This window comes from Engraulis encrasicolus, chromosome 3 (genome assembly GCF_034702125.1).
Source record: "Engraulis encrasicolus isolate BLACKSEA-1 chromosome 3, IST_EnEncr_1.0, whole genome shotgun sequence".
Classification (NCBI taxonomy): Eukaryota; Metazoa; Chordata; class Actinopteri; order Clupeiformes; family Engraulidae; genus Engraulis; species Engraulis encrasicolus.
The window spans coordinates 14335566-14356202 of NC_085859.1; the positions used below are offsets into that span (position 1 = coordinate 14335566).

The 20637-nt window shown below is 44.1% G+C and overlaps 1 protein-coding gene across 1 annotated transcript in view; it reads right to left on the reverse strand.

Moving 5' to 3' along the window:
- Window positions 1-20017, reverse strand: part of LOC134445241 (apoptosis-inducing factor 3) — a 31855-nt gene extending 11838 nt beyond the window's left edge. The window contains exons 1-9 of the mRNA XM_063194316.1: window positions 19941-20017; window positions 10777-11011; window positions 7000-7109; window positions 4956-5065; window positions 4231-4275; window positions 4028-4124; window positions 1708-1820; window positions 1092-1178; window positions 174-265 (exon numbers count right to left, since the gene is read on the reverse strand). Of these exons, the coding sequence (XP_063050386.1) occupies window positions 174-265; window positions 1092-1178; window positions 1708-1820; window positions 4028-4124; window positions 4231-4275; window positions 4956-5065; window positions 7000-7109; window positions 10777-11011; window positions 19941-19971 (920 nt within the window). The 5' untranslated portion in view covers window positions 19972-20017. The remainder of the gene's footprint in view (window positions 1-173; window positions 266-1091; window positions 1179-1707; window positions 1821-4027; window positions 4125-4230; window positions 4276-4955; window positions 5066-6999; window positions 7110-10776; window positions 11012-19940) is intronic.
- Between the last annotated feature and the right edge of the window lie 620 nt (window positions 20018-20637).

Here is a 20637-nt window from a genome sequence, read left to right on the forward strand (position 1 = left end):
ACTCATTTTATGAGACAAAACACTAATTAGCACCAAAATACAGGACTTCTGTCTATATAATGACTTTCCAGGGCCCCATGTTTACATTTCGCCGAGGGCCCTAAAATGGCTAGATCCGCCTCTGAGTGAAAGGGTAATCTGCAGTGGTCTATGGAACAGGAAGTGGGCCGTACCTGCTTCCTGTGGCAATGAGCAGCTTCCTGTACTCCATCTTGAAGCCGTCCTGGAAAGTCACCGTCTTTGTCTTCACGTCCACAGACACCACCTGCGATACAATACGATACGATAGCCACAGAATAATGAACAGATGGCATGAGATCGAAACAGGACTGTACACATGCCTAGGGAAGCCGACAGGGCGGGGGGACTAATGGGGTCAGTTGTCCCGAGCCCAGAATTGAGTTTTCATTACATTGTATGTATTGGATGGGGGGCTCTTTCAGATGACTTTGTCCTGGGCCCAGCAAAAGCTGTCAGCAGCCCTGATCATGCCACCTGGAACAAAATTGCTCCTTCCAGATTTTTGTACTTGAATGAGTATACCTGCATATCACCATTGCGTTGACGTTGAAGCACTGAAAAAGGTTCTGCAGGGGCATGGCATCTCCCAGAACAACCATTACTGTTCTCTCTCATTACTTTCTATTACATGTAACAGGCATTCCTATCCAGAGTGTCTTCCAATAGAGTTTGCCAGGACACGTGACCAAATGGGATGGCAAAACCTTTTGCCCTCACCATGGTAAATCAAATTCTGGCGCCTGTCAAATAGTAGCCTGGGCCCGCCAATCCTAGTCGTGTAAGAAAAAAAACAGAACTAAAAGTAAATTTGGTGTGGGCAACAACGTCACCTTGGCAATCTCTATTATTTAGATATAGGATGCAATCTCTGGGGCAATATGGATTAGATGCCTGCAGGAGAGGCTGAAGAGCTTTTCAGCCATGATGAATAGAGAAAAAGGGAGCATTAGTTCGTTTTTCACAGTGTAGATGACAGTGGGGAATTGGAAGGTAGTGGGTACTAGACTACAAGGAGGAAGTATGACTCATATTCCTCTTCTTCTTCTTCTTCTTCTTCTTCTTCTCCTTACCTCTTTCTCGGTGAGCAGCTCGATGTCATGGGTCTGCAGGAACTCAGCGGTGCGGAGCCGAAGCTGCTCAGCCGTGCTCTCCAGGGACTGAGGAAGGAAACGCCATTTAACAAGTTACACAAAAACAGCCAATGATTTGTGTTGAATAAACAAACACAGAGAGACATAAATAAATAAATAAATAAATGGAAAATGTAATCAAATCATCCTCTCTCTAACCTGAGGGCATAACAGTGTAGCACCATTTTACAAGATGACATATTTACTTTTTCCCACACACAAAATAGGCCAGATTGTTTTTTTTGCTCTTTTTTAATTAACCACCAAGGCATAGAATTTTATTTAATGTCTTGTTTAAAATATTTTAATTTGTTTCAATGACTCCTTATTCATTTGCAGACTTCCTTTTCACATACTGTAAATAACCTGGAATTAAATCCATATGATCTTACAGGATTGTTTCCTCCTCCCAACAGAGCCCGTAAATATGATATAGTTTTGAGACAATTGATCATGTGGGATTGATATACAGTATATGGGAATATCCTTGACGTGCACTTGCCACCATTTTCAACGTTTCTCCAAAGTAAGTCGAGTGGTAAACATTTGCACAAACCTTACTGAGTTTTGGTCTGTCGTAGGGCAGATGTTTGTCCAAAGTGCACATGACAATGCGATCCGTGAAGCCCTCCTGCCGAAGAGTCTCAGCACACACGAGGCCAGTTGGCCCTGGGGGGACGACAATGAAAGGAGAGAGAGAGAGAGAGAGAGAGAGAGAGAGAGAGAGAGAGAGAGAAAGAGAGAGAGAAGAGTGCATGAGAGACAGAGAGAGAGAGAAGAGAGAGAGAGAGGGAGAGAGAGAAAGAGAGAGAGAAGAGTGCAAGAGAGAGAGATAGAGAAAGAGAGAGAGAGAAGAGAGAGAGAGAGAAGAGTGCATGAGAGAGAGAGAGAGAGAGAAGAGTGCATGAGAGACAGAGAGAGAGAGAAGAGAGAGAGAGAGAGAGAGAGAGAAAGAGAGAGAGAAGAGTGCAAGAGAGAGAGAGAGAGAGAGAGAGAGAGAGAGAGAGAGAGAGAGAGAGAGAGAGAGAAAGAGAAAGAGAAAGAGAGAGAAGAGTGCATGAGAGAGAGAGAGAGAAAGAGAGAAGAGTGCATGAGAGAGAAAGAGAGAGAAGAGTGCATGAGAGAGAGAGAGAGAAAGAGAGAAGAGTGCATGAGAGAGAGAGAGAGAGAGAGAGACAGAGAGAGAGAGAGTGAGAGAGAGACAGAGAGAGAGAGAAACTATGATGATGATGCAGCTGCCAATTGCAGAGGTCTGACTGCAGCAGGAGTTCTGTGAGTTATGTGTACACACTGGGCTGGACTAGCCATCTGGCATACAGGGCAATTCCTGGTGGGCCAGCACCCTCATGGGGCCCCTATTTTTCTTTTCTTTTTTCAAATTTACATTTCTGAAAATAGGGGCTCACAAGGGTGTGGGACCCACCGGTGAGTCAGTTCTGCACCGCTAATTATAAGGGGCTCCTTTAGGCCAAAAGTGTCCGGGCCCTATTTCTCCCCCAGTCCAGCCCGGCCCCTGTGTACATAAGCAGTGCAAGCTCGGCCAGAGTTCAGCCATATGGCTGCACCTCTCGCCTCCGAGATCAGGCTGAGAATACAAATGATTGAAAAGAAAATAAAGGTCTGCAACACTGTTAAATGCTCCCAAATATGTATATTTAATGGCACAACGTTTCTGACTAACCGTCCTTCATCACAGTGCACCGTTGCCATTAAATATTTGGGAGCATTTAACAGTGTTGCAGACCTTTATTTTCTTTTCAGTTATCTTACGTTTGGTCCAGCACCTGTGCCACTGATGTGCGTGCATTCTTTGACATTCAGAATACAAATGATTGACTCAGAACCACTGGGATTGGGAGCACTTCCAGCATTTGGATAGCACGTAGAATGGGGGAAACAAATGACAATAGCAAAAAGTGTCGGTAATGCAATTAATTCGCAATGTCGTTCACAAATCAATTTAGAAAGTGGGGTTTTATTTCTTTCGTACCACGCATTGATGAAGGCTTGATAGCCGAAACGCATTTGCTTTTTGGACATGGTGGGTAATATAAATAAATAATGAGACGCAGTTTGTGAGTGCGGATTTTTCTTCCTGAACTTGATAAATTTTATCACGCACCCAAAGACTTTCGTTTTTCCAAGAAGTTGAGCTCGTCCTTTGCCAAAACTTGAAGTTTTATTTCTTTAGAGGCATTCTGGCACATTATTTTAGTGGTCCAGTGTTTCTCAAACAAATTGCAGGGCCTCTGGAGGAAAATAATTTAGGGGCCCCCAGGTCAACTACATCCTTTTGTGGACCCCTGCAATGCTCAGGGGCCCCCTGAAATTGCCCTGACATAACACCTACCCCCCTTGGAGCTACACCAGTATTCAATTGTGTCCAGAGATAGACAGACTGGATAGAGAAAGTGGAAGTCCTACAAGATATTCCTTCTGTCTGTGCTCCCAGCACACAAGATTTGAATTGAATTTCAATTTGAATTTCAATTGAACTGAATTAAATTAGAATTCATTTTTTACCAGCATCTGGAATCTGTGCATGGATCCTTGAACTTTTGCGGTTAGGATCAGTGGTTTCATTCAATTGGCTGAAGCAAAGATATGGAAGGGCATGTGTAGCCTACTTGCTGAACAAGAGATTTCCACCCCATAAATGTCTAAGTTTAACAAAAAAAACCACATCCATCTAAAAAAATGGGTGCAGGACTAACAAAGTCACATGAAAACTGAAAATAAAGCTGCGACACCTAGCTCCCGTTTCTCTTATTTAATATAAAGGGCATGCTGCCAGAAACATCACATATTAACTAAGAGAAAGGGGAGCTCTGTGTTGCAGACTTCATTTTCAGTTTTCACCCCTGAATGTCTCTCACCTGCTCCGATGATGAGGACATGGCTGAAGCCCGTGTTGGAGTTGATGACAGCTGAGCATTTCGACATGGCCTTTGTCCGCCTCTGTGTTTGAAGAGCCTGTGTGAGAAAAACGGGAAAGTTGTTAACCAGAAGTTAATGGAAACCCAATGCAGTCTGATGGAAATATATTGACTTGCAAATAACAAAGGCAATAATATGTCACCTGTTTGTTTGCTCGAATGACCACCCTGTCCTTTTCAACTCTGACCTGAACCAAAAGAAAGAGAGAAAGAAAGGGAATTGTAATTATTATTAGTCCCCTGTCCATAGAGTACCTGCTCGGTGAAAAGTAGATAATGTAGAAAAAACTATCAAACATTTATCTTATGTACATAAATATGCACATGTATACAATCTCTTAGATCTCAACTGTCCTGGTACAAGATGTGGGTGTGTTTAACCGGATCACACGATCGGTCCTCGATTAAAAGGTGCCAAACATAAACCAAAACAGTGTAAAATTGAAAGAAAAATGTCTGCACACTTAAATCCCCTTTGTGTTCTTTTTAATAATAGGCCAAGCTTTCGGTCTACTGACCTTCCTCAGGGCTCAGACATTTTTCTTTCAATTTTACAAGATGGTGGTGTAAAATAGTAGAGAAATAAAAGGTTATCTCAGCAGGACTGGAGGTTTCCATGGACAGCAGGCTTGTACGAAATTCCGAATTGAAAGAATTTCAATTCAAAGTAATGCCATAATACGAACACTAGGTGGTGGTGTTCTATGTACTTTCAATGGGTGGTGTAGATTAAATTCAAAGAAATTCAAGGTAATGACACCACCTAGTGTTCGTATTATGGCATTACTTTGAATTGAAATTCATTCAATTCGGAATTTCGTACAAGCCTGATGGACTGGGACGAGGATTGGGAGGAAGGAATAGTCACCTGGAAGGTGGGCAAGCTGTCGAGACCTGGATAGTCCTCAATGTCTCCCGTTGCGATGTTGAAACACGCCCCGTGCCACGGACATCGAACATGGCCCTTGGACAGAACACCTGGAGGAAACAGCCACAACTTATGACTCCGGCACTCACTCTTGGCAAGACTTTACTGCACTGCTGTGACTACACCCCTTGGCAAGCCTCCTGGAACACACAGCCGCTCTTCCTAGACACTTGAATTCTCCACACAATGAGACTGCTGTGAGGTTGTTTTTCTGAACACTGTATTAGAATGATTCTCACAACAAGCCCCAGATACAGCTCTGTCCGATATCGATCATATTGTGTTCATATTTTGTTCTTAAGATGCAATGTACCACCTACAAATCGTTACTGTTAACTTGATACAGTTTAACAGAGAGCGATTGAAGGAAGCTTCAAAATAAGATCCGAAGGCTCAGTTGTATTGTTTTGCTACATTAAGCATTATTTAGATGCCTAATAGTATTTGAAATGCTTTCTCAAGCAACTGTAGATTACGTAGCTATAAGATCTTTCAATGCATGTTAACACAGAACACGAGATTGTCTATCGTTTCTTGATGCATAGACAAAATGACTTTCATGATGTAAAGACATTACAAAGGTGACCAGAGCAGACAAAGACAAGACAATGACATTCACAGGAGAAACAACACAGTCTGAGACAACGATGGATCTCTGTTCCCTAATAACCACCCTAACACACCATCTGGAAAACAGGACAGGAGGGTGCCCACTAGGGCTGGGCGGTTTTGGAAAAAATTAGCATCACGGTTTTCTTGATGAAAATTTATATCACGGTTTTCTGCACGGTTTTTTGATATGCGACGATTTCCCCCCAAATCTTAATCTTTCTGAGGAAAAGATCTCAAATTAAATGTTAAAATGAGATAAAATCATGAATTTAAATTAATCTCCATTTATATTTAATCATTTTTTCATTTCAATAATATTTTCTATAATTTATAGTTTATATTTCCCTATCCAACAAAGGGGAAAATGCAGCATTTCATAAAATAACCTAAAATCTTGACCAGGGTGTCATAGATTTTTCAAGGAAGAAGGGTTTAGTTATTATAAGCAGCTGTTTTGGGCTTTTTTTCCAAGACAGCCCAAAACAGCTTATTTCGTTCTACACCTGGCAACACTAATGGCTTATTTGTCGTTCTACACCTGGCAACACATCCGGCGCGTTGCGCTGCCGCTGGACTAGCGAGTAAACAACAGTGGGACAGAAACGAAACAGACTGAAGACAGACACTGATAAAACAAACCGATTTACTTGACATTGTGTGCATATTGTCTTTGAATTTTGTGGCAACCAGCAAAACACTTGCAGGAGGAGAGAAGTGCCGCACACTCCCGAGTTGTACAAACAAGTTTTTTAATGTGACAACGTTTCGGCCTGTCTGCTTTCCTCAGGTCACGTGAGGAAAAAAAGTGTTTATAAAACTCAGCAGTGTGCAGCATTTCTCTCCTCCCTAATGACCACTGTAACACCATCTGGCAAACAAGACAAGGTGTGTCCACCTTTTACCAGCGGCGCCCCGTAGTGTGGGCACTTGTTACCCAGCGGCGCCCCGTAGTGTGGGCACTTGTTACCCACCTTTGACCAGCGGCGCCCCGTAGTGTGGGCACTTGATACCCAGCGGCGCCCCGTAGTGTGGGCACTTGATAACCAGCGGCGCCCCCTAGTGTGGGCACTTGATACCCACCTTTGACCAGCGGCGCCCCATAGTGTGGGCACTTGATACCCAGCGGCGCCCCCTAGTGTGGGCACTTGTTACCCACCTTTAACCAGCGGCGCCCCATAGCGTGGGCACTTGTTACCCACTTGTTACCCAGCGGCGCCCCGTAGTGTGGGCACTTGTTACCCACCTTTGACCAGCGGCGCCCCCTAGTGTGGGCACTTGTTACCCACCTTTGACCAGCGGCGCCCCCTAGTGTGGGCACTTGTTACCCACCTTTGACCAGCGGCGCCCCGTAGTGTGGGCACTTGATACCCACCTTTGACCAGCGGCGCTCCGTAGTGTGGGCACTTGTGCCCGATGGCTGAGAACTCCCCGTGCTCCTTGATGAGTAGCGCCCTACCCGTCCCCAAGTCCACCTCTCGCATCCTGTGGGAGCGACACATAAAATAGCATATAAATGGGCTGCATAGAGAGCACCTTTCGGTAGCACTTTACTTGACGCCGGTGTCATAATAGTGTCATGGCACAGTTATGCACGTGTCATAAACATTATATCCATGTCATGAACATTTTATGACTAAGGTTGTCTTTGCCATAACCGAATGTCACTTAAGGCCGACAGTCGTAAAATGTTTATGACATGGACATAATCTTTATGACTTATCTATGACTGCATCATGACACTATTATGAAACTGTAATGACATGCTTATGACACCGGCGTCAAGTAAAGTGTTACCCACGTTTCCAGTCCTTTGAGCAAGACACTTTACTCAAATCACTTCACATTGTATGCCTCACATTCACCCATTCACACTCACATTCACACACCAGTGGCAGAGGCTGCCACACAGGGTACCACCCTGAGCAGCTTAAGTAGTTAAGTATCTTGCTCAAGGACACATCGCTGGGGTCAGACAGAGCGGGGCTCGAACCTGCAACCAGTGGTGGACAAAGTAAAAGTAAAAGTAAAAGTAAAAAAAAGAAACACAGTTTCTTCCCAACACAGGTTACTTACCTGTGTAAAAGGTAAACCAATGTACTTGTCTTACGATAAGCCGATTCTGTACAGGTTGGGTTGAGTTTGTGGTGGGTCCTTGTTAGGTTTTTTTTGTTTTTCAGTAATAGCAAAGTGTATCTCAATAGCTAGGTAAAATGGAGTAAACGGTGTAACAGCTATGCAATATCATGTGCTACTGTTGTAATTACACCACAAAAGTACTTTTACTTTTACTTTGTCCACCACTGTATGCAACCTTTTGGTTGCCGAACAGGCTCCTCTACCACCTCTCGCATCCTGTGAGATCGACACATAGAAACCCTCAGCATAACATATGTACTGGGGTGCATTTCTCAAAAGTGTAGTTGTTTGTAGTTGTACTTGGGTAGTTGCCAACGGGAAATTTCATTGCAAACAACATAGTAGCCAACATAGTTAGCCACTATGGTTTCGAGAAATGCACCCCTGTACTGTCAGAGACAGACTTTCCATCAGGCAAACCAAGGCAATGGGGCCAAGGGCCCCAAGTAAATCTGTCCTCCATAGGGGGCCCAACTGTCACATCAGTCATGGTAAAGTTTACCATAATAGTCCTGATCTTAATTTGTCACTTATGTAAATTAATCAACGATCTATATGAGACAAAGCACTAAAATAGCACTGAAACACAGAATTTTATGTCTATATGAGTGATTCTACGATTCCCCTACGCTTTTGGCAAAAGCAAAATGTCAATTATCAATATTTTTTTCAACTAAATGACCTAGATGTTTACATAGTGTATATATTTAAGTTTCCAAACAAACAAATTGCCAAGCTTAATCTTAAATCATTTGATAAATACTCTAATGTAAGCGAACATTTGCTTAATTATTTTGTCAACAGTGTTATGGACAAATACTATGTCATTTCAAACATATATAAAAATACTACAGAGTTGAAACAATATATGTTTGAAAGTGCTTATGTCCCTTAGCAGTAATGTTGTCATTAATCTGTGCAACTGATATAGAAAATGTGATTGTTGAGCTTCATAAGTAGGATTTTATGAGTCACTGTGATACAGACTGACACATCAGACTTTCATCATAAATCCCTGTAACGTCTGATTTGAATATAGTCACCCTCCTTACACAAGACTTCGTTCTCCAGAGATAATCCCTAGTGTATGTTCATAGGATTTTTCCAACACATAAGGGATCAATAGCGCAAAAACACTTTCAAAACAGTCAACGGTGTTACTCAACTGTGTTACGGTCAACAGTGCAGGGGAACAAGTCGGCACTTTTTTAGGAGAAAAAAACAGAGCAGACAAACCCATCTCCCTAGAACACAAATTATTTTGTTTGTTTGTCTGTCAATATGGATATAAATTGGCAAAAACATACTCCTCCTCAACTGTCATCAGTGTTGCCAGATTGGGCTGGTTCCCGCCCAATTGGGCTGCTTAGGATGGCCGTGTGCGGGTAAAAATGGCATCTATCAGAAAAAACCTTCCCACTGCCATATAAATCAATAGAATTGGGCGGGTTTTAGGGCGGATTTTGATCATTTTTTGGGCTGGAAATCATCAGCCTCATCTGGCAACCCTGACTGTCATACTTAATTGTAACACCATTGACGGTAACACCGTTGACATTTCAGCCATTTTTATGGTGTTGTGCTAACTGAGGACCTCAGAAGTTCCACCACAACACCTTAATCAATTCATGTATCTGTATGCTTTATCTGTGTTTTTCTACATGTGATTTCTAATTCAAATTCTTATGAATATGTTGATAACACAGTTGACAGGCAATTTTCCCGCTATGAGAACATGAAAAAGAATGGATTAAATTATGGAAGGATGGAGCTCAAAATTTACCAAAAAGTCTTCCCGTATCCTGCCAAAGAGGTTATGACATCACGTGATGTTATTCGTATGGCCTAAGACCAAACCATTACTGATTTATGGAGGAGGTTTCAGACCGTGACACGGTTAACACAGTTTTCGTGGATACACACAAAATGGCAAATTTCATGTATAATGGAAAGGACAGTGGTCTTTCTGACAGTTTTGTCATATTGTGATGATTACTGTGAATCAACATTTGCAATCGTCTTGGGCAAAACAAGTTTCTTTACATGCTAATATGAAGACTGAATCTGACATTTGGAAAACAGGACGGCATGAAAACGCCCAAAACCAGTATTAAATATTCATTCTTGCTGAGGGAAATAATGCTATGTCTACACTTTCTGTATTATATGAAAGATAAATGTTTTCTAATGTCCAAAACATCGTTGGATGCAGTTAATAGTTAGTGGAATTGCCAAATAAAATCCACGGACTTAAAAGTGTAGGCGAATTAGAGAATCACTCATATAATAACCTTTGAGGGCCCCATGTTTATATTTAGACTAGGGCCCCAAAATGGCTAGATCCGCCCCTGTGTACTGTAGGTTGATTGTGGTGGATCGTAAAATTAATCAATGCGATATCCTGTATATTTTGCACAATGCAAGCAGGTGTTTACAATGCACTAGGTTTGGTCCGTGACCAAACATTGTGTCATAGCCTAGTAATGGCGGAAAAACATACATACATTGAAAATCCCTGTTCATAAACCCGTATGGAAAACAAACAAACAAACCCATATGGAAAACACAAACAAATACCTAATATGAACTTCAAGAGAATTCAACACTTTGACTTTGAGAACTATAGTTGTATTATAATAATCTATAGTCGTATCCCCAAAGACAGACTCAAACAATAAAAACTTGATACACACACTGTGTTGTGATTACAGGAGAGATCTCCGGTGGTGCAGTTCTAGACCAACCCACCTTGCAAAAACATTTTCTGCCACTACACTGTAAAAACATTATAAGCCAGATATACGTAAAAAGGTAAGTTCACTCAACTCAAAGCTTAACTCAACTCGAGGCTTTCTCAAGTTGAGTTAACTTACAAACTTAAGTCAGCAGAAATGTTCTTTTGTACATTTAGCAGGCTGCAATGTCTTACAGTGTAGGGTTTCTTGTCTGGTTTACTGGTTTACTAGCAGTGAGGCCCAGTGGCCCAGTGCTTTAGGTTTAGGTATGAGCTTACTGTCCGTTCTCCAGGTCCTTGACGTGGCAGACGCTGGCCTCCACGTAGTCGCGGGGCTTGTGGAGAGTGGAGGGCCTGAGGGTGGCCGAGGCATCGTCATCGGAGCCGTGTCCCAGGGCGCCGTTGGGGCGGCACTCGGAGCCCGGCGAGAAGGGGCTGGCCTTGCCATTGGGGGACATCATGGCGTCCGCCACCTCTCGCTCCTTGTCCAGCAGAGACAGCTCCACCTTGACCTCTACTGCAGACAAAGGTCACAGCGCACACACACACAATACTCAATCAACACAGGTCAAAGGTCAAACGCACGCAAAACGTCATACAGGACATCAAACATTCAGGATGTATGTATGTAGTATATTGTGTGTGCGTGCGTGCGTGCATGTGTGTGTGTGTGTGTGTGCGTGCAGGCGTGTGTGTGTGTGTGTGTGTGTGTGTGTGTGTGTGCGCATGGGGGCGTGTGTGTGTGTGTGTGTGTGTGTGTGTGTGTGTGTGTGTGTGTGTGTGTGTGTGTGTGTGTGTGTGTGTGTGTGTGTGGTGGTGTCTGTGTGTGTGTGTGCACCCTTCAGATCATGCCAGTCCCACACTTTAATGTTCCAGCACATTAACTTCTTCAAATAAGGTTGGCATTGGCATTCGATAAAGCACTTTTCCACCTGTATCCTCTTTTGTGGCAAGCAGATACCGTTTTTGTTGCCAACTCTTAGAATGTGCAAAGCCAAGTTAGTTTGCCTCAGTATATGGGGAAAGGTTTAGACAATGGTAGGGTTCCTGTTTAAAACATCTTGTTTGTTTTGAGGTTATATTACAGGCTGGCCTACTGTGAGTGTTGTGGGATGTCTCATTTCCTGGTGAGACAGTGGAGAGCCATCTGGTCTTCTCGCAAAGCAAAAAAACACACGCACGCACGCACGCACACACACACACACACACAAAAGGCCAGTGGATGTGCCAGCCAGGCTCCTTTTGTTAAATCTTTACCGGAATAAAGGATTCTGGTCATGAAGGGGGAAAATAATTGATTAAATCAAATTATGTTTAATCAATAAACGGGGATGATCTATTTAGAATGTCACATTTACATAGCTGAGCTCTGCCACAGGCACAGAGCGTCAGCAAAGTGTCCTTTGTCGAGTTATTGATAATATATTAATATCTGTAAGTTTGGAGAGAGGAGTCCGCGCACTTAAAAATCTTTTTTCTTTGATTTTTTTTATCCCATGACGATTAAAGAAAAAAGGATTTTAAATGTGCAGGCTCCTCACTTAAGACTTACAGTCAGCCTTTGCCCTGCACCTTTCCCTGGAATCTTCACCCTCAAAACAATATATGAATATCTATCACATGATTTATTGATGATCTAATTCACAGCTGATAACAAGACACAGACTAGATCAAACAGAAAATGGAAGATTTTAAAATACACTGACTTTTAATGCTTCAATTTTATGGTCTGTATATCAGGACACCTCAGTGGCCATTATCCCTAATGTACTTCATGAATCATGACCTGGTATGATATGCATTTTCTTTTAAATACATGTATGGTTTTCTTTTCAGTTGAAGGTGAAGATTGTGCACATCCCAGGAAAATGTGGAGGAAAAAGGCGGACTGTAATTTTAGAGTGAGGAGTCTGCACACTTAAAATGCTTTTTTCTTTGTTTTTTTCTTTATTCCATGGCAGGATAGGATGACGTTTCGACTGTTGTCTTAATCAGTTTCTCTACAAGCACAGTCTGAGTAGTGATTAGTTTCTTTTCAAACATGGTATAACTTTGTACACTTTGTACCCTATCTATAAAAGCAATTGAAGGAAGACGCCACAACGCATCTCCACACACAAATTTCAATGGTGTAAGAAAAAGATTGCACTGGGCATGATGAGAAGAATAACATTATCAATATCATATGCACGTCGTCACATAAATTGTTTATTATTGCTAAGCGCTGGCATGCTTCCTGACTGAACTATGGGGCCCATTAATCACTAAAGTGGCAGCTCAAACAAACAAGACATGGCAGTCGCTCATGCATACTGGTCAGAGAAGAAGACGACAGGGGGGGGGGGGGGAGAGGGGCACACACAAAGGGGTCAGTTGACCTGGGCCCAGGGAGAGAGGGGGGCAAAATGTGGGGTTTCATTACATTGTATGGATTGGATGAGGGGCCCTATTAAATGAGTGGGCCCAGTCCAAGCTGTCAGCGGCCCTGTGTATTGCAACTTTTGCCAAAACAATAGCCGCTCCAAAAGAAAGCGTTATCAATTCGTTACGCAACACAACACAACACAACACAACAACAGCAACAGCCCATACAATGTCAAGTGTCCAATCCCTGTGTTATTGTAGGGCCAGTTATCTATGCTGTGCCATTGTCATGCTACGTACGCATACGCATCAGACTCAATAAACTGGACACACTAGCGAAATAATAGATAATGCTGAAGTGTTGGCACACATTCAGTTCCCATCATGGACAAGGAGCCATTAACAAGATGAAAACAGTGCGGCTTGGCCAGACAAAGTGCTCTCTCTCTCTCTCTCTCTCTCTGTGTCTCTCTGTCTCTCTCTCTCTCTCTCTCTCTCTCTCTCTCTCTCTCTCTCTCTCTCTCTCTCTCTCTCTCTCTCTCTCTCTCTCTCTCTCTCTGGGATATGACATGACAAACATGACAATAGATTACATTTAAGACCTAATGTATGTCTCTTTTCCTCTCCTCTCTCCTCTCTCTTACACACATACCCCCCCCCCCCCCCCCCCCCCCCCCCCCCCCCCCCCCCCCCCCCCCCCCCCCCCCCCCCCCCCCCCCCCCCCCCCCCCCCCCCCCCCCCCCCCCCCCCCCCCCGAGTGCAAAAGACATAAGTGCAAATTAAGACATAAGAACTGGCATCACCCCGCTGACAACATGGATCACGGCGAAGAGAAAGAGCCATGGCAGAGACAGCCAGCCAGACAGACAGCCAGACAGCCAGAGGGAAGCATTGCCTACTGTAGGAGTTTTTTTATACGATTATTTTGTGGCTGGAGATGTTTTTGTGCTGCACAGCACAGCAAAGCACAGTTATCTCTGCTCTTTCTCTTTCCCTTTCTCTATTTCTCTCTCTCTCTCTCTCTCTCTCTCTCTCTCTCTCTCTCTCTCTTTTTTTTCTGCCACTGTCATCTTCTGCAGGATTTTTCTCCATCCAAAAAAAGTGGTTGTGTAACCGTCCCTTCCTCCACTCTGCTACCTCTGTAGCCTCTGCTGCTGCTGCTACAACTCTGCTGCTGCATAGAGAGAGAGAGAGAGAGAGAGAGAGAGAGAGAGAGGGAGAGAGAGAGAGAGAGGGAGGGCTGCCTTTGGACCAAAAAAAACCCCACCTGGGCATTTTTTTTATGTAGCCCCATAAAGCACGCCATTCCACCAGTGGAACGCTGTAATAGTCATTGAAAAGTTAACTACCAATGTACTTCTATGATACACCTGGCACAGGGCCTATAGAAATGTATTATGACTTGGTCATTGCCATTCTGGTAACACTGGGAAACTGGGAACACTGATGATGGGCTAGACCCGAAACGTTTGTCCCCTGTCTGTCAGTTTTATTTACTTTTTTCGGCTTTGTTTAATACAGTTTTTGATTCTGCATTCAGCTCCAGTGTGTGACTCCTTTCTTCCTTTTCATTATACTGCTCTTGGAATTACGCACCGAGTGATACGCTCAGGATAAGACATTGGCGCGGACGCCACCCCACCATTGCCATTCTGGTAACAGAAACTATATTACTCTGCGTCTTTCTGGGTTTAACTGGCCACTCTCACACATACAAGCTGTCTTCGTACTATATGGTGCCTGACTCAGTCGACTGTCTATATCAGTAGTTCCCAACCTATGGGACGGGACCCAACCTATGGGTCGCCAAAGATCCACATTGGGTCGCGAAGCCCTCTTGATTTTAAGGGGTTTAATTTATTTTAATACCATATATAGCCCATGTTGATTAAATGACAAAGCATTTAAACTAATATATACATAGAAGCAACAAAATGTAAGGGATAGATTTAACATTTATTCTATATTTCACTAAAATCCCTGCAATGTTCAAATAAAAAGAAAACAACAAGAAAGATCCTAACTTTCCTAACTACTAGATTACTTCAGAGACGCACCAACAAGACGGAAGAGTGTAGCGTGTGGAAGAAATTTGACTAAAAACAAATTGAGGGGAAAAAAAATGATAATTGATAACTAATGAGTTTTTTCAAGGAAACAGAGTAACATGTGACTCCCGCTCGGGTGGTTGGGTCACCAAAGCTTACAATGGTAAAAATATGGAGTCCCTGAAGAAAAAGGTTGGGAACCACTGGTCTATATTGATGATGGACCAAAGAGCCGTGGCACCCCCTCTAAACTGTGGGCCAGTCCCTAAGAAAAAACAAACCAACCAAACAAACAAAAAAACAACAGTATCGGCCCATGGCCAGGGCCGGATTAAGATGGCTTGGGGCCCCTAGGCTACAGGTTGCTGTGGGGCCCCCCGGAAAGCAAATTTCACAACAAATTTATTTAGACATTGTCATAATTATGTGCTAGGAATTAAAGATAACATGTCTACCAACTGTACTCAACATTACAGATTCATTTTTCAATATTGCATCCTGTCACAATTCTGCAATTTTTCACTTTTGGCCAATCAGGGGCCCCTTGGCAGGTGGGGGCCCCTAGGCTGCAGCCATATCTAGCCTGTGCATTAATCCGGCCCTGCCCATGGCGACTGTCAGCCAGCTCACTGGGAAAATGCCATGTATGCCAGGTGACCAGTCCAGGCCTTGGAGAGAGAGAGAGAGAGAGAGAGAGAGAGAGAGAGAGAGAGGGAGGGAGAGAGAGAGAGAGAGAGGGAGAGAGAGAGAGAGAGAGAGAGAGAGAGAGAGAGAGGAGAAAAAAAAATGTGCTGACCGTCCTGCCACCTGCTTCTTATGCCTTAAGCTGGCTGGAATTCCAGCCTGCTGTGCGAATCTTAATTAAAGCCAATGGAAAATCATAAGTGACTGGACTGTAGTAGAGATGCAGAGAGAGGGGAACAGCAGAGAACAATCCACTGTAGTTTCAAGTGGTAGAGTGGCAGATCTATGTAAATGGACATTTCATGCGAATGATGTACTGCATATGGTGGAGTCAGTGGGATAGGTAGTGTGTGTGTGTGTGTGTGTGTGTGTGCGAGCGTGCGTGCGCGCGTGCGTGCATGCTCATACTCGTGCTTGTGTGTGTATGTGTGTGTGTATGTGTATGTGTATGTGTATGTGTATGTGCGTGTGCGTGTGCGTGTGCGTGTGCGTGCGCGTGTGTGCGTCATACTCGTGTGCATGCGTGCGTGCGTGCCTGCGTGCGTTAGTGCGTGCATGCTTATACTTGTGCTTGTGCGCGCGCGTGTGTGTGTATGGTGGGGTGGGGGTGTAAGTAGAGGTATCTCTGCAGCAGACATTTTAGAACATGGCTGTTTCTATGTTTGTGCCAAGCTCACATGCTGCCAACATTGTTAGCACCTCCCAGAGATCCTGACATCTGTTGATCCATGATTTCCCCACATTAATTATTTAGCTCATTTTTCATCCCAGACAGCACAAGAAAAGGCACAAAGATCTGATTTGTAAATTGTAGACAAGACGGTACGCACTGTGAATGTTAAAGACAGGAGCAGACTGCCAATTGATCATTTGAATTAATCAGGGGAATTGGATTTAGAGAGCTTGAATAGAGGTCTATTGAATTTCTGTAGTATTTGGTACGATCACTCTTAGTGTGATACATACTTTTGGTAAACATTGAATACAAATATAGTCACTGATTTTATAGATTCTCTTATCAGTGCACCCCCCAAAATATGTTTTACATTTGCAGTTGTACCTCTGTAAGAAAGGTGGAGAACCGTTTTCCTTCGAGGGCCACTTCAAACTTGATGAAGTCCTCCAATGGTTGTATTATGAACACATGTTTAGGCCTATATTGAAGGTGGCCACCTTTACAACAGACCCTACCTTCACTAGGTTCCCTGAAAATATACCTGAGCTAATTATATTGCAAATGCAATTTCAAAGATCCCTATACAAATCATGTCATATTTCATGTGAAACTGCATAAGACAGCCTCAAGGGCTGTAAACTGCCGTCAAGACAGTGGTGTAGTCTACTTTTTTATGGTGGGTATACTGTATATTTGAGCATTTCTTGAAGTGGGTATACTGTATATATTTGTGCTATTCAAAACAATGGATCAATCAATTTTAAGTATGACCACAGTTTAAATCCCTGAAAAGATTTAGAAGTGGGTATGCTCCGATCATACCCGCGTTTCTATGTAGACTATCTCTAAAAATAAGGGAGGCCCGGACATAAGTTCCCCATTGCTGCTCTACAGTACAAGGTATCAGGATTTATGTGAATGCTATGTGATGTGACAGTAAGCTATTATGCCGTGTCCAGACCAAGAGCGAACTACGCTGCCTGGTAGCGTGGGTAGCAGAAGAAGTTTCGCCTTGAATTCGCTATATTCGCTGCAGACGCAGCCTTAACATGTTTGATTCAGCTAATCACATAACCACTCTGGCTTGAAAGCCTGGCACTTTCGGAGAAGCTTCGCTCCTGGCGAATTCGCTTTGGTAGCGCAGGTCGCATGCCCTCCATAGAGAAATAATGACTTCCGTCGCTTCGTTCGCTCCATTCGCTCCTGGTCTGTACACGGCATTAGGCTAGAGTAGATCAATCTCTGTAGCTCCTTCGCCACAGAGCGAATTCGCCTACGATTAGATTGAGTTTAATTGTCAAAATTCACTCTGGTCGCTCAAGAAGCTTCGCTCCTGGCGAATTCGCTTTGGTAGCGCAGGTCGCATGCCCTCCATAGAGAAATAATGACTTACGTCGCTTTGTTCGCTCCATTCGCTCCTGGTCTGTACACGGCATTAGGCTAGAGTAGATCAATCTCTGTAGCTCCTTCGCCACCAGTGACATTTTGTTTGGATAGACAGTCCCCTACAGTTAACAAGCTATTGGCGCTCCATGAGCCACAGAGCATGACAAAGCTTAAGGCTAAGGTGCCAAGTTCAAAGCACATGTTCAATTACCGAGGCCTCAACTAAATGTCAACACGCTACGGTAGGGGGTCTGTGGGGGTGGACTTTCTGTGCAGTAAGCAAATGCCTCTCATCTGAAATATCAGTCTTGATTGATCCTTTCAGTAACAGCTAAATAGTGTTGTGATGCTTGTGAAAATGATTCTTTTGAAAAGCTCCTAGAAGTGAACGATGGAAACCGACTCGCAGCTGAGGGAGCTGGTTTTTTAAGTTAATTTCAGCAACACCCATTGGTGGTGGTGGTGGTGGTGGTGGCTTTCTTGTTGTCTGGCCCAGGGGCCCATGGAATCATAATTCGTCCCTGTGTGAGTGACATGTGGCCTGTTTTCTTCTGGTTAGTCATCTATGTCTGTCTGTGCCATCAGAAGTGACTTAGATCTGCCTTGATTCATTGATTCAAAGGCCCATTTATGGCCCTGACCTGACCAACGGGTAGGGCACTCTCCTGCCATGCAGCTGACCAGGGTTCGTGTCCCGGTCTGGGGACTTTGCAGACCCCTCTCCGTCTCTCCCAATTTGCTTCCTGTCCACCTCTCACACTGTCGAAAAAGACCCAAACAAATCTTTTTTTAAAAAGAGAATTTATAAACAGCTTACCCATAATATTTTGGAAGCTGTGTTGGACTGTCACATTTCATATGGTAGGGCCTGCTTTGTGATGTCCCTGCCCCTCACGTTGGCTCTAAATTACCAAGCAAGCATAGAAACCAGCGCAAGGCCCTGCCGTGGCCTAACGGGTAGGGCACTGGGTTCACTACACGGGCGAGTTCGATTCCGGCCCAGGTCATTTTCCGACCCTCCCCCCATCTCTCTCTCTCACTCACTTTCTGTCGCCTCTCATACTGTCCTGTCAAAATAAAGGCAAGAATGCCCCCCAAAACTATTTTTTTAGAAACAAAAGAAACCAGCACAAATATGAACAGACAAATCATCATTTGACAGGGCTGTGAGGTATTCAACAATTCAAGACAGAGGGGTGTTGGCTTTTCCTGAAGTAAGTCTCATCTGTCTTGAACAAGCTCTCAGTTCCTCTCTTTCAAAGCAGTCCATTCGAACCATCAGGTTCTCACATTTGAAAGCAACTTTTTTGGGTAAACATCAAAATAACATACTGAGCTCACACAGGAACTTGGCTTCCGACTCGTTAAAAAAAAGAAAAGAAAAGAAAAGAAAAGAAAAAGGAAAAAACTCCCACAGCGTTTTGACTGTTATATCGTTGTTCTGCTCTCCAAAAAAGCCCACACCAGGACTCAACACCAGAGCAGAACAGCCTCTGCATTGAGGCGACAGAGGAGCTTTCTGAAAACTGCACTGCACTGCACTGCACTTGCCTGGCTACTCAGCAACCACCAACCCCCACCATCCCCCACCATCCCCCTTTTCTTCCCAGCCATCAAAGAAGAAAACAGCTCTGGCATTGTGCAATATTTGAAACCATAAGTCATATTTTTTAACCACATAATCCTCTTGAATGCATGCAGTCGCAGTGAGAGTGAGAGAGAGAGAGAGAGAGAGAGAGAGAGAGAGAGAGAGAGAGAGAGAGAGAGAGAGAGAGAGAGAGAGAGAGAGAGAGAATTAACATTCTTCCCACCCCCACACAAAACGCCTATGCTACCACCAGGCAAGCAAGCAAGCAAGCCATATCTACTGTGACCCATATATCCAGAGTATACTGTTAGATGGGGCAAACAAATGCCAATTATTACAGAATTTAAAAAGGGGGGTTGTTGATTTAGTGTTACTTTTTAAATTATGAGGTGATGGTGGTGGTGGTGGTGCGTGGTGGTGCGTGCGTGTGTGCATGCATGCGTGCCTGTCTACGTCTTTGTCTATGTCTGCGTCTGTGTCTGTGTGCCTACGGTATCTATACCGTCATGGGTTGCGTGACGTCATATTGTGGAGGGGTTGGTGTGTGTGTGTGTGTGTGTGTGTGTGTGTGTGTGTGTGTGTGTGTGTGTGTGTGTGTGTGTGTGTGTGTGTGTGTGTGTGTGTGTGTGTGTGTGTGTGTGTTTGTGTGTGTGTGTGTGTGTGTGTGTGTGTGTGTAAGGGGAGCTGGAAGGGTCACCTGGTTTTGGTTTGGAGAGGCATCCTCCCATGGTGGGCCCAGGGTGCTGCCAGGAGGGGCTTGGCCAGGGGAGGAGAAGCTGGAGCTGGGTCAGATCCTCGGGTGGAGCCCCTGGTCCTGGGGGTGGTGGTGGTAGTGGTGGCCTCGGTGCTTGGAGTGCAGGGGTGGTGGTGGTATCAGGGCCCGCAGGTATAGGTCTGCCATTGCAGGCATCAGTCCCTCCACATTGCCTGACAAAAAATACAGACAGCAAATGGTAAATGGTCTGCATTTATATAGCACCTTTCTTTCCACTCCTTCGAGCACTCAAAGCGCTTAAAATTACAGTATGCCTCACATTCACCCATTCACACTCACATTCACACACCGGTGGCAGTGGCTGCCATGCAGGACACCGTACCATCCTGCCACCATGGAGCAATTTGGGGTTAAGTATCTTGCCGAAGGACCTCCCCCATCTCTCTCTCAAACATTTCATGCCATCTCTTCACTGTCACTATCCATTGAAGGTAGCCTAAAAGTCCAAAAATACATGTGTGTTTTGTACAGTACAATGCAAGACATAAGCCAGACGTGCGTAAAAAGTTGCAGAAACTACAGCCAAACAAGACAACTGCTGCTGTGTTGTCTGTTTTATTTTGTCAGTGGATTGTCCATGTATCAAATTAGTGATTTGCGCTGCATGCAGCCTAATAAT